General features: G+C 40.6%; 1 protein-coding gene and 1 long non-coding RNA gene across 2 annotated transcripts in view; one reads left to right on the top strand and one right to left on the bottom strand.

Moving 5' to 3' along the window:
* REEP3 (receptor accessory protein 3) overlaps positions 1-3673 on the top strand; it is a 28877-nt gene extending 25204 nt beyond the window's left edge. Inside the window, exons 6-8 of the mRNA XM_079975746.1 lie at positions 697-847; positions 1114-1265; positions 2938-3673. Of these exons, the coding sequence (XP_079831872.1) occupies positions 697-847; positions 1114-1265; positions 2938-2994 (360 nt within the window). The 3' untranslated portion in view covers positions 2995-3673. The remainder of the gene's footprint in view (positions 1-696; positions 848-1113; positions 1266-2937) is intronic.
* Positions 3674-4636: 963 nt separating this feature from the next.
* Positions 4637-7343, bottom strand: LOC307215956. Its single transcript, XR_013838791.1, has 2 exons — positions 5285-7343; positions 4637-4960 (listed from the first exon to the last, which is right to left on the bottom strand). It is a non-coding gene; the product is annotated as an uncharacterized lncRNA (long non-coding RNA).
* Positions 7344-13270: the final 5927 nt, after the last annotated feature.

Here is a 13270-nt window from a genome sequence, read left to right on the forward strand (position 1 = left end):
CACATGTGTGTGTGCGCACACACACACACACACACACACCATCCTTTTTTAAAAAAAACAACAACAGGTGTCATCTTGACACTTGGAAGCATTGCTAGATAAGAAATCTTATTTGTTGCATTCAAAACTGTCAGCTTGCCCAGAACTTTACATGCCCCTTATAATTATTTAAGGGATAGAGCTTTTCCAGGTGTATTTTTTGCAGCTCCATTTCCGTAGAGGCACTTGTACATGTGCTATACTGCAATAGTTACAGCACGATCAGGAATAAGCTCCAATGATTTCAACGAGAATTATTAAGTCGAAGATGTATGTAGAATTGCGTTGTCACTCCCTTAATCTACAGCTGGGAGTGTAACAATACAATTCAGCTCTAATACAAAACTGGGAAACCTCCGTTTGTGCAGAACATAACTTTTAACATACAGTCAAGATCTGACATTATTTTTAAAGGGAGAATGTGATTTTATAAATTGGTTTACTAGTGTAAATTTTGTATTATGCAAGTTTTAAGTTTATGTTTAAGCAAGGTGCTGCACAAAAGAACACAATATGCTTGATGGAAATAGAAGCACTGCATGTGATGCCTTGTAATAGTACAATTTGTATTTTGACTGTTACAAATAAACTTTGGGGGGAAATGATCCTTTCCCTATTGAAACATTTCTCTTTCCCCCTCCCCCCTTAATTTTTCAGGGTCAAGGGGCAATAACTGAAAAGCTGCGGAGTTTCAGTATGCATGACTTAACAGCTATACAAGGTGATGAACCAGTGGGACAAAGACACTACCAAACATTACCTGATACAAAAAAGAGAAGCAGAAGCTCCACCACCAATGAAACTTTAGGTTTGTATATTACTAAAAGAACTGGGATGTTTCTGGTTTTGCTAGATCAGGTGATAACTGATATTGGATGTTGCCCATTAAATTTTGTATAAAGCAAGCAGTGGATGAATACAACCATGTTATTTTACTGGAAACTGAGAAAGCCTTGTTCCTGCAGATTTTATCAGGATAGCCCAGCTTTTTCTAGTCCCCAGTATTCGCCTTATTTAAAGATAATTTATACCAACGATTAATAATTTAATAAACTTTCAACTTTGCAGTATCAGGTTACAATATTCCATTAAAAAAAGATTCTGAAGATGATAAAACAGATGAGGAGAGGGAAGGGACGTATTCAGAGGATGAGACGTTCACTCAGAGAGGTCTCCGGCGAACACAAAGTATGAAATCGGTAAAAACTATCAAAGGCCGCAAAGAGGCAAGTACATCTCTACTTAGTAATATAAAGTTCTGTGTTCAGATGGTACAAAGAAATAGAGCTGTATGTCATTTACATATTGGCAACACCTCACTCCAGATCTCCTGATGGACAGCAGTAATGCACTCTCACTCCTGTTTGCTTAGGTTCCGATAAGAATTTATGCTATCTGCGCTCGAGCAGTTGATCTTCCTGTTTATCACATGAAGGTCACAAGAGTACCAAGACAACCTTCATGCTCCACAATGTTGCTGAGGGCACTTGGAAGCCATTTTGTTGACGTCCCTGTGTGTCCTGCAGTTCAGAGCCCTGTTAGCCAGAAACCTTCCCTGACCATTCTGCCCCCAGCAGAGTGGGGTAGCTGCTCCAGGCCATGTCTCTGACAATGGGCACATGAAATAACACCTAGTAAGCTGAATATTTCCAGCTTGCTCTGCAGCAAGAACCAGATCAAGGGAAATGTGTGTTTTATGCAGCTTTTTCCACTGTTGTTACTGACATCTTTTTGTTTTGCTGATTTTTTTGGTGATTCTAAGGCTGCCTGGAAGAGAGACTTTTTTTTTAGTGTTTTATGTCTCTCTGGGGGGATATTTTGAAACATAGCTTTTCTTTTTTCAAAATAAGGTTTTATTAAAGCTTTTTCATGATACAAACAACCTTTAAATATTAACTGTTGGCTCATCATGCTACCATAGTTGGATGTTCAAAGTGCTATATTTCAAAAGGTGCATCTGGCAGTCTTCAGCTATGATTTTATAAATTGGTTTACTAGTGTATGAACTTTTTCTGAGTGATGCACTGGTTGCCTTTTAACAGTAGTTAAGCTACCTTCCCCAGCATGATGCCCATGGGAACTGGAGTCCCAACAAAATCTGGAGGACACCAGCTTGAGGAAGGCTGGGTTAAGCAATGGGGAGTCCCCTGCTCATTCTTTCTATTCCCTTCCCTCTCAGGACTCCATTCCCCCTTCTCTTGTACCATAGGTCAGGGTAAGTTGGAACTGACTGAACATTTGGGTTCAATGCCTGCTTAAAGGAATAATGCTGAAATCCCTCTGAGTTATGCTGAAGCTGGGAGGGGGAACATGTTTTCCCTAGGAGGGAGGAAGATTGCTGTTCCAGCAGTTGGCTCCGGATCTCTCAAATTGTGGTTTAAGTGACATTCACACAGCATTATTCTGTTCCAGCCTTCAAATATGCTTTTATCTGTTTCTTCATGTCCTGCTTCGCCAGGTTTTTCTGTTCAGTATTTTGTCAAATCATTCATATGCTAAGGGAACTAACAATGGGAAGGGGGTGCAATAGCTCTTGATGACTGTACTGTATGCATCAACCTGGTTGTGTGTTCTGTAGTGGTCATTTGGGGTAACAAACATAGAACCATCCAGATGTTTTGGCCTACTATCAGCTGGCATGTTCAGAGATGGTGGGAGCTGTAATCAAACTACATGTGAAGGACACCATATTGGCTACCCCTGTGAACAGACTGGAAGTTTTTAAAGGCTGCTAATGATCTGAAGCTGTTTTTATTGCACATAATTGGATTAACACTTTCATTCATGTCCTTATTCTTGATTCTATTCCTGACAGAAAATAAACAGCCAGTTTTACAAATTTTGCACCAGATTTTGCCCTGCGTATCTAAATCTTCCATGCCATTTTTTTTCTTTCAGGTGCGGTATGGCTCATTAAAATACAAAGTGAAGAGAAGACCACAAGTGTACTTCTAAACGATTTCACAATTCAGCATGTCAAACTCCTATATTAGTTGCTTCCTGCAGGCCCACAATAGGGCCTTGTCCTGCATAGGACTTCCCCATTCTCTGAAGGGAAAAACACTTGGCATACGTGTGGATTCCCATTGCCTGTGTAGTCCATTTTCTTGATCATTGAAGAGGAAGGGGAAAGCCCTGCATGCACAGAGCTCTGCGTGCATACCTGACTTAACTGGCCACTATGTTTAGGGATTATCCATATCAATAATTCAGTCATGGTGGTAAGAATATATTGCTTTAAAGAGTGGAGTTATGTTTAATCTCAGTTTCTTAAAACTAATTGCTAATATGTTTAGGTTAGCACATTACGCTTTTGTACTTCATAAGTGAAATAATTTAACAGCTGACTCTTAGAGACTTTTAATTGTGGCTTTTGTGGATGAGCATTGTGCTTGGTTAATGCCAACACTTACTGAAAATCTCAGCACTTACAGAATTTCCTTTTTATACTTGGAAAGCTTATACTTGAATGCATCATTGTGCTAGATTCCTTAAAAATTCTTAAAATGCAATGTAAGAGTATTGAGTGTGAAAGAAAAAGTCATTCACAATTATTCTTCTTAATGGCTTGGATCCAAAGAACAACTTATGGCCGTTCAAAGGTTTTCTTCTACCTAGTGGAATTCACTTTCTTTTCCTCACTGCTATGTGACATGGGGAGACTGCTTTATTCAGTCTGAAGTTTGTTTTAGTTGAAATTCTGTACACTGCATAGATATATTTTTATATGAATTTGCAGTATAGAACTAAAATAACAACAACCCCAGAAGGCTCACATAACTTGCTTCATTGTTTGGAGGTCTGTATATTGCTTTACTGTAACCAGGTATTTGAGGGTAGCCTGTGCATACAGCCGAGTTGATCACTCAGAACATTATCTCTTTCCAGAGCAGCCCCTGTGCTAGTCTTTTGCAGCAAAAACAACAGGCATGAGCTTCCATGAACTACAGTTCACAGATACATGAAGTGTTACCCTGAGTTACAGGTAGATGTGCACTGTAGTCCACAGAAGTTTGTGCCACAATAAATGTGTTACACAGGTCCCTTTGTTATCTGTATCTGGACACTTGCATGTAGTATGATCTGTAGTATTGCAGTTCTAATTGATTTTTTCAATGGAGTGTTGACCAAGGAACACAGAAAGCTGCAACACACAGTCAGACCGTTGGTCTATCTAGTTTAGTGTAGTCTACAATGGCAGCACCTCCTCAGTGTTTCAGACAGGTATTTCTCCAAGCAACACCTGGAGACCATCAGGGATTGAACTTGGCACTTTCTGCATGCAACTCTTACCAAGTTTATCTTCATGTGGACTTTCTCTTGTGGGTTCACTGCTGCATGTGAGAGCACGCAGCTGAGTAATATGGGCCAGGTGCCTTTTCTTTTTGGAATGTATATAAAGGAATTTAACTACAGGACCCAAAAGATTTCAAACCTTTTTGTTGGATACCAGCAGTCGTATGATGTACCGTGTACTAGACATGTCAAACTCAAGAAACAGGAAAAACTTGCACACTCTAAATTTAGTTGTTCTATTATTTTAGAGTCCTGTGTTTCTAGTGTTTAAGAATCATCTTGCGTATGCTTTTTATTGTGCTTGTGTTTTTTATTCTTTTGTAAAACATTGAAGGTTTTATGTTGGGGCACTGCAGAGAACTGAAGGCCATTTCAGGAACACAAGGGTGGTATGCAACCAAGCAGTTGCAAGATTTTTCATTTCCAGTGTCATATTTGCCCTTTCCCTGCATGTCCTCCCCAAATCTGCTGCAGACAGTTGGTGAAACCCCAGAACAGATTTAGGGCTCTCATGGGACAAGAAAGGAGAGGGAAGGAAAGTTCAGCTACACAGTCAGATACTGAAATACTTTGTTGTATATGATCCAGAGCAACTGGATAGTTGGGCTTACATATACAGTGGTGCCTCACAAGACGAAAAGAATCCGTTCCGCGATTCTCTTCGTCTAGCGGTTTTTTAGTCTTGCGAAGCAAGCCCATTGACGGCTTAGCGGATTAGAGCTATTAGCGGTTTAGCGGCTTTTAGCGGCTTATCGGATAAGCGGCTTAGCGGCTTAGAAAAAGGGGGGGAGGGGAAAAACCCCACAGGAACTCGCAAGACATTTTCGTCTTGCGAAGCAAGCCCATAGGAAATTCGTTTTGCGAAGCACCTCCAAAACGGAAAACTCTTTCGTCTAGCGAGTTTTCCGTCTTGCGAGGCATTCATCTTGCGGGGCACCACTGTATGTACATATCTTATGTAAAACAAGCATAATCTGTAGAGCTTGTGTTAGCTTGATACACTTCTGTGATGTTCGTTATGCCATTCAAGAGTAGCACTTGAAATGTTCTAAATCTTGATATTCTTAAGTATTCACTACTTAAGTGCTGGCTCACAATATACTATTATTTTTGGCTAGATTCCTGAGGAATGTCTTGTCCTTTTTAGACAGGTGAATCTTCCAAATCTATTAGAATAACCAGGAGTTTTAGTGCTGCTTCTGGATGCAAGAACCATGTCAGACCCTCAGCCATTAAACGTTATGTAAGAAATCATGAAAAGAAGTTCACATTTTAAGCCTGATCTTCACAGCTTTGAGTGCTGCACACTTTTAAACCAAACACTTGAAAAAAACTGCTGCTGTTATATATGTTGGTACTAGGGTTTTAACTTGGTAAAGTGGTTCCAAAGGAAGTGGTTCCAAATATGCATATGCTTCACAATTTTTAATTCATGCCTTGTGGAAGTGTCTCTTCTCCAGAGAAGAATTTACCATTTATTCTGAATACTGACAGCTTGCTCCAAATAAGGAACTAAAGAACTGTTTTCTCTTCAGCTTTGGAAACAGGATTTTAATAAGAAACAATGCTTGCTTTTACATTTTTGTACCGAACTTGCTAAGATGCTGTTCACAAAATTAGATACATGATTGATTTTTTTAAAAGGTAAATTACAGCTGCTGGGGATGGGGCTGATTGGCATGGAGCATCCCTCCCCCAATTGAAAATCGGGGGGGAGGGGGCTATTCCCACACAAAGTTCCCAATTCAGACTGATGTCTCTGTGGCTGCAATTTCTTTTTAAAAAGCCACCTATGTAGCTGCTAATCGTTGAATGGTATCTTCTCTAGTTTGGCCCTCAGAGTAGCTACTAATGTGGTTACACTGAGTGTAGGGAGAAAGGAGTATAGTATCTGAATTGGAGGTGTATTCCCAGCATTATCTTTCAGAAGTCTTTCTGTTGTATAATCCCTCTGTTAACAAAATTTAAATCAGCCTTAGGGGTTTTTTTTTAAGCCTACAGACTGGAGGACCGTAGTTCTAAAATAAGCCAGCCTAGTTTTCAACTTGTGTCTTCCACTTTTGCTTTTAAAATAACTTGTGGCTTATTATGTAGAAGCACACACCATACTGGGTCAGACAAAACAGTTTTGTATCTTCCTACAACTGATCCAACCAGATAATTTCAAAGGAACTGTATAGGAATTGATTGAACAGACTCATCCTGAAAATTTGTAAGGCTTAAGGGCTGCTTTGTATGTTATGTTGTTGGTGTGTACTTGTATCATGAATACTCAAAAGTTACATGTAGTGCTTGCAGGTGTATGGTGCAGGTGTGATTGTACAGTACTTGTATGGTATGGGTGTGATACAAAGGGAGCTTTTGGTTGGCTGAATCTTCCTGGTTCAAGTATATCGAAAGACTAAAGGCCGCTTCGTGTGCACCCATGGAAACTACAAGTGGCACATTCCTTGGACACTCAGTGAGGTTGTCCTTCAGTGAAATGAATGAAAAGCAATTCCTTTCTCCCATTTTTAAAATCCATTTTTTAGCTTCTTGGATTCAAATAACTTTTTGGATTCAAAGAATGGCAAAATAATTGCTGCAAATTAAATATAATGGTTTTACCACGTCAAAAACAAGGTATTTTGTTGAAAGATGATAGATCAATGTTGAATGAAGTACGTATTATGCAAAAGAAACATTGAACTATTTTCAAGGACTGCTTCTACTTACCAGCTCTTACAAATGCAATTTCAACATACTGACTAATTGCAGCTTTAAGACTGTAAGCTTTAACTTCCCCATCTGTAACAGACTGTCAACTTGTTTACATATTTGTAGTACTGAGTTTTGTACTGATACTTCTTTACCTATGTATATGCTATTTTTGAAGATGCAATGGCTCTTGAAAAGATTTTTTTTAAAAAAGTTACTTAATAAAATGAATACTTTCAATGTCTTTGTCCTGTCTCATTCAAATGCCATGCAGCTTAATATCTGTAGGGAAATAAAAACATTATATGAAGTAATGTACTGAGCTGCCTGGGACGCAGGTGGCGCTGTGGGTAAAAGCCTCAGCGCCTAGGACTTGCTGATCGAAAGGTCGGCGGTTCGAATCCCTGCGGCGGGGTGCGCTCCCGCTGCTCGGTCCCAGCGCCTGCCAACCTAGCAGTTCGAAAGCACCTCCGGGTGCAAGTAGATAAATAGGGACCGCTTACTGGCGGGAAGGTAAACGGCGTTTCCGTGTGTGACTCTGGCTCGCCAGAGCAGCGATGTCACGCTGGCCACATGACCCGGAAGTGTCTCCGGACAGCGCTGGCCCCTGGCCTCTTAAGTGAGATGGGCGCACAACCCCAGAGTCTGTCAAGACTGGCCCGTACGGGCAGGGGTACCTTTACCTTTACCTTACTGAGCTGCCTCAAATCTAAAATGGTTGGAATCATACCAATTGCAAATTGTCATTCTTCCACATCTCTCTTTAAACCTGCTCTGATCCCATGGATGCTTGCAGGGGCAAGACTCCTTTAGCCTAGCTTAAAGCCTTTGTCTCCTCTCCAGAAAAGATCCCAAAAGTGATCTGATACCAAGCTGAACTATCTCACTTTCAAATGCAGTCAGGGGGTGGGGGAGTGAACTCCTGGTTGAGCAAGAAATAGCCTGAAACCTCTTTAGTTGTGCTGAAATAGTTTCATGGTTGTTTTAAATCCTGATCATAATCTCAGACATCTGTCTAAATGTGGTAGGGTCATTTTTAGTAATGGTGGCACATGGTAGCAATGGTTACATTTTATGGAAGAGTAAAATGCACAAGCTACTATTTTGAGCCAGAATATCCTCAGGCGTGCCCTCTTGAGTTGCAATGATCATGTCTTGCCAAGCTTGAGAAAATATTCTCACGTTCCTTTCAAAACTAAAATATAAGGATGTTGAATATAAGGATGTGATTTCATCGTTCTTATAAAAACAATTGTTTTTATTTTTCCTCTGAACATATTTTTCACTTCCATGGTGGTGGTTTTTTTTATAAAAAAAAGCTTACGCCAGCACTGTTGTTAATTTTGGGAAGGAGCTTTTGATTGGAAACACTTGTGTGAGTGAGCTATATGTGACCTTCCAGCGTCTTTCCTCCACTGGGATGGGAAACGTGCAATTTTGCTGAAGACGAAATGTCTTGGAATCAACTAAGTGGGTTGGCTGCTCACTCCACCCCCTGAATTCTTCATGTGCAATGCTTTTGACTTTTGTATTAGATTGTCTGTGCATCTTGTCAGAGACAAGTACATCTTAGGATTCTGTTGTTTTGTGTCTTGCCTTACAGTAGAAAGATGTCTGACAGTGGGGAGTTTTAATGTTTTTGCTTTTTTCACTTAAGATGTTTAGGGCAGGATAATTTATTAAATAACATAGAATGAATTTTTTGCTAAACTGGAATTTTGGTGTCAGTGCACAGAGGGAAGTGGATTAGTGGAACTGCTGAGCGGGCAGGATCACTTGGAAAGATGGATGTACAGGCCACCATTTTTATATTTCTGAACAACATGGATATCTTTTTATGCTGTCTTGTTGGATGTGACCAATTCTCTCATGGGAAAGTTACAGAGCTATAAGAGGGATGGAATACATGAAAGGAAAAATGGGTAGTTTAAGTGGCATACTTTCAACTAGTTGTTGGGTGTTGCCCAGGAAGCAGAACCCAGTGCCCAATGGCACTGTTAAGACTTGCAATTATGGTTCATATGCACACTTGAAGAATTGCACATGGAAAATATTGATCTGCAAAGAGGGGCAGATCTAATAAGTGTTTGTTCCACTGCTTTTCCACTGTTCTGGTTTCTGATACCCTGTACCATACATGCTGCCTGTCTCTAACAACCTTCCTCACTGAATAAACCATTGGGTATGCTGCCTTAGAGATTAGAAAGGTTTTCATACATTTTATGAAATACAAAGCTGAATGCTGGAAGAAAGTACTTCACATAGCACATAGTCACACTATGGAACTTGCTCCCCTAGGAGGTGGTGATGGCTGCCAACTTGGATGGCTTTAAAAGAGGATTAGACAATTTCATAGAGGAGAGGGTTATTGATGGCAACTAGCCATGATGGCTACGCTCTTCCTCCACAGTTGGAGTCAGCAATGCTTCCAGATACCACTTGCCGGAAACCATGGAAGGGGAGAATGCTCTTGTCCTCAACTTCCGTTTACTGGTTTCCCACAGGCATCTGGTTGGCCACTACGAAAACAGGATGCTGGACTAGATGGGCCACTGGCCTGATCCAGCTGGCTAATCTTAGGTTCTTAGGAGAGTTAGTAGGATTGCACTTGGCAGGTACCTTTCAATGCACCAAACTGTTTGCCCTGCCCCTCAAGCTCTTTCTTCACAGTCTCACAATATACTGCAGGCTTAAAGTGCAAGTCTCTTCTCTCTGGCTTCCCAGCTCTTTGAGATGGCACAGTGCAGAAGCCCTTGAATGGGTGCTTTTGTAATTTGTAGTCTTGTAATGTCAAATTGCACAGGATGAATGGGTATTATGGCAATACCGTAATAGTAGCCATGCAGCAGCAGCAGCAGCAATCAGACCTCACAACATAGAGCTCCCCAAAGTTTCATCTCTCAGCAGATGCAGAAAACTCCTTTTGGATTGTCTTAGGCATTAAAAGTACATTCCAATATTTTTCAACACATACATCTCTGCCCTCTTTTATTTGAAGAGTAAAGTAACTTCCCTAGCAGTATTCAAAGTATATTCTAGCCAAGCTGGCAATGAGAGTGATAGAGTGCTTCTAGGAAAATGGCCCATTGCATGATCTTGAAGTACTGTCATTCCTGTTGTGATGCCCTAATTGGAAATTCAAAGAGAAAACCCCAGAGCAGTGTTTCTGTTTACTAAACTGAAAACCATCAAGCTACAATTATCAGTGCTATTTGCATGCAAAGAGGAGAGATGCATGTTGTATAATGTTACAACCCTAGTCTCTGAATGGTGTGAGACTCCAAGGATCCCAAGTGTTTTCCCAGGGTGTGGTTTCCTTAGAACGAATGTCAGTTAAGGCTGTGGATGTATTTAGGACATATGGTTATATTTACACATATATACAACCTGAGTGTAGGATGGCGGGGCATGATCATAGCATTAACACCCCAACAGATCTTGCTTCGCCTTAGGTTTCCAGGGGAGCCCCAAAGTCCAGCACAGAGCAAAACATGGCTCAATCTTCAGCTTTTCAGCTCACAACTCTGGCTATTGTTCTAAGTAGCAGCTGGGTGTGGGAAGAGAGCCTGCCCATTAGCTTGGATAGTACCATCACTTAGTTGTAGCTCTTGCAACCTAGTTCATTCTTTTAGATACTGATGAGAGCACTTAACTCACAGTAAGAGCTTTTCTGACAGTGGAGCAGACTCCCTCGGGAGGGGGGTGAACTCTTCTTCCTTGGAGGCCTTTAAGCAGAGGCTGGGTGGCCATCTTTAGCTGAGATTCCTGCATTGCACAGGGTTGGGCTAGATGACCCTTAGAGTCCCTTCCAACTCTATGAATCTCCTCTTAATAGTGGATGCCAAGAGAAATAGTCGTGTCGTTCTCATGCTCTGTATGCGTAATGATGGAGGGGTTGTGTGCATCTTGGAATGTTTTTGGAAGACCCACACAGTGAGACATATGAGAACTTCTAACCACAGTGGTCACTAAAGGACAGCAATCCCAAACTCTTGTTTTTTAAAGCAGGGGCTCCCTGATGGAAACAATTCTCAGATCTTGTATTATAACAGCCAAGAAAAACATTGGAAATAGTATACATAAACTTAGTAGTGTTAGTTAAAGTGGAGTCGATTTCTTTACAGAATTAATTTTATGTTGTTTCACTGCACCCTATCTCAAAGGCTTAAGATACAATGTATTTAATATGACACATAAAAATGCGGCAGCCTTTGGCTATGTGCAATAAACTTTACCTAAACAGGTGGGCAATCTGTGGCTTTTCAGATGTTCAACTCCAAATCCCATCAACCCCAGTCACTGTGGTTAGTTGCCAAGGTTGATGAGAGTCATTAGTTCCCCATCCATGATCTGAAAGATGGAATGCACACATCCCAACAAGTTCAAAATATTGCAAACAAAAACCTATCCCTTGCTGCCTCTTTAGCCCCACCCACTACGGGATGGGGTTTTAACTTGGGTCAGGTTGTTTTACAATGATTTTAAATGTTATATGTTAATTTGGTTTTTTATCTGTATTTGGGGGCTGGGGTATTGTGTAGGAGCTTTCGTTGGGAATGTTTGTGGGGGTTTTTAGCTTGTATTGTTAACTGTTTTAATTTTTTTTATTACATATTTTGTACTTTATGTTGTGAACCGCCCTGAGGCATATGGTTATAAGGCACTTTATGAAGAAGGAGGAGGAGGAGGAGGAGGCGGCAGGCAGGCAGGCACAAGTGGCTTTCAGAAGTTGCTGGTCAGGCTAGTTTTCATCATTTGTGGCCATTGGCTATCCTAGCTGAGGCTGATGGCTGCACTGTTGCAGCTAAAACCACCACACCCCATAGGGTAGTCACTTCATACACACATGGCTTTTGCTGCAGTTGACTTCAGATTATTTGGCTTTGTGGCAGTACCTAACCTGCACAAGCAACAAGAGTGAACTGGATGGGCTTTCAAGACTTCTATTTCCAGAAGTGCTTGAAGGCCTGCAAGGAGGAAGATACACAGTTATAAGGCGCAAGGTGTTATAGAACTTGCTTTACACATTGTATATTTAGAGGTACATCCTGTACAAATCTTGAGTGTGGTCCCTATACTACATTTGCTAGACAATTCTATTTATTCAGGTGGTTTTGTGTTGTTTTTTAAATTCATTTTATAAATTGGCAAGCAATTGTGTTGTTTTCTTCTGTATTCTCTTTTTCTTTGCAGGGATTTGTTTTGGTAGCATTGCTTCAGTTGAATATATCATGGATTCATCTAGTTTCATGCCCAAAGCACTGTCATGATCTGCAAGAGAACTGAATTGCCCTACTAACACTTTGCCTTTTTCCTTTTTCGTTTAAGTAGAGGATGAAAGTGGAAATACAAGGTTCCCAGAAGGTGCTTGAGGAAAATCAATTGGGTCAGAAATCTAAATACGGATTGTGTGTCTGGTGTAATGTCTAAGCTCTTAAATCTAGAGTGCACCTCAAGGTAGTTGTCCAAAGAATAAGGGAACTATGATCAGTTCTGTGAGCTTATGCATGCTTTATTTATGAAGTGCTCTAAAATTTCAAATGTTTATAAACATTGGGTCATATTAAAGAAAATTATGTATGTAGGAATTTGCTGAAAACCCTTTCTATTAATGCCTAAGCACCACCAGCTGGTTTGCTGCTAGCTTAGCCTCTTATCAGGCAAGCCAGATGATACCGAAAGATACTGTTTTCCTACCATATGTGCCTTGAGACATAGGCATGCTAGGCTAAATTAAAAACAGCTTTAGTGCTATCCAGCCATTTCCTGACTTTTGTTAGTATAAGCCAGACATTTGTCAGAGTTAGTTATTTGCTTGTGGGTATGTCTACATAAGCTATTGTGTTTGTGGGTTCATCCTGTTCCCCTTCCTCCCTCCCCATCCTATTCAATCCTGCCTATATTAGGTATGAAAAGGTAAGTTTGCATGAAGAGGGGAAAAACAGATAGCACACAGATGACCTGCTCTGTTCATAAATAATTATAGGCTTATTTTTACATTAAAAGGAATTTCTGAGCTGGGAAAGCTGTGTATATTATCTTTGCTTAGCTTAATTAAGTACCAGTGCTACTCAGTCAGATGACATCCTTGGCTGCTTCTTTTATAGCAGTTATTCTCTCTCCCATAAGGCATGATCCTGATTCATGATCAGAACTTGTGTGTAAAAATAACAACAAAATCTACAACAGTGCTCCAAAGAGGATTGGGAAGGGATTAAGCCATAATCTTCAAAGCACA

This window comes from Podarcis cretensis (assembly GCF_951804945.1).
Source record: "Podarcis cretensis genome assembly, chromosome: 5".
NCBI lineage: Eukaryota > Metazoa > Chordata > Lepidosauria > Squamata > Lacertidae > Podarcis > Podarcis cretensis.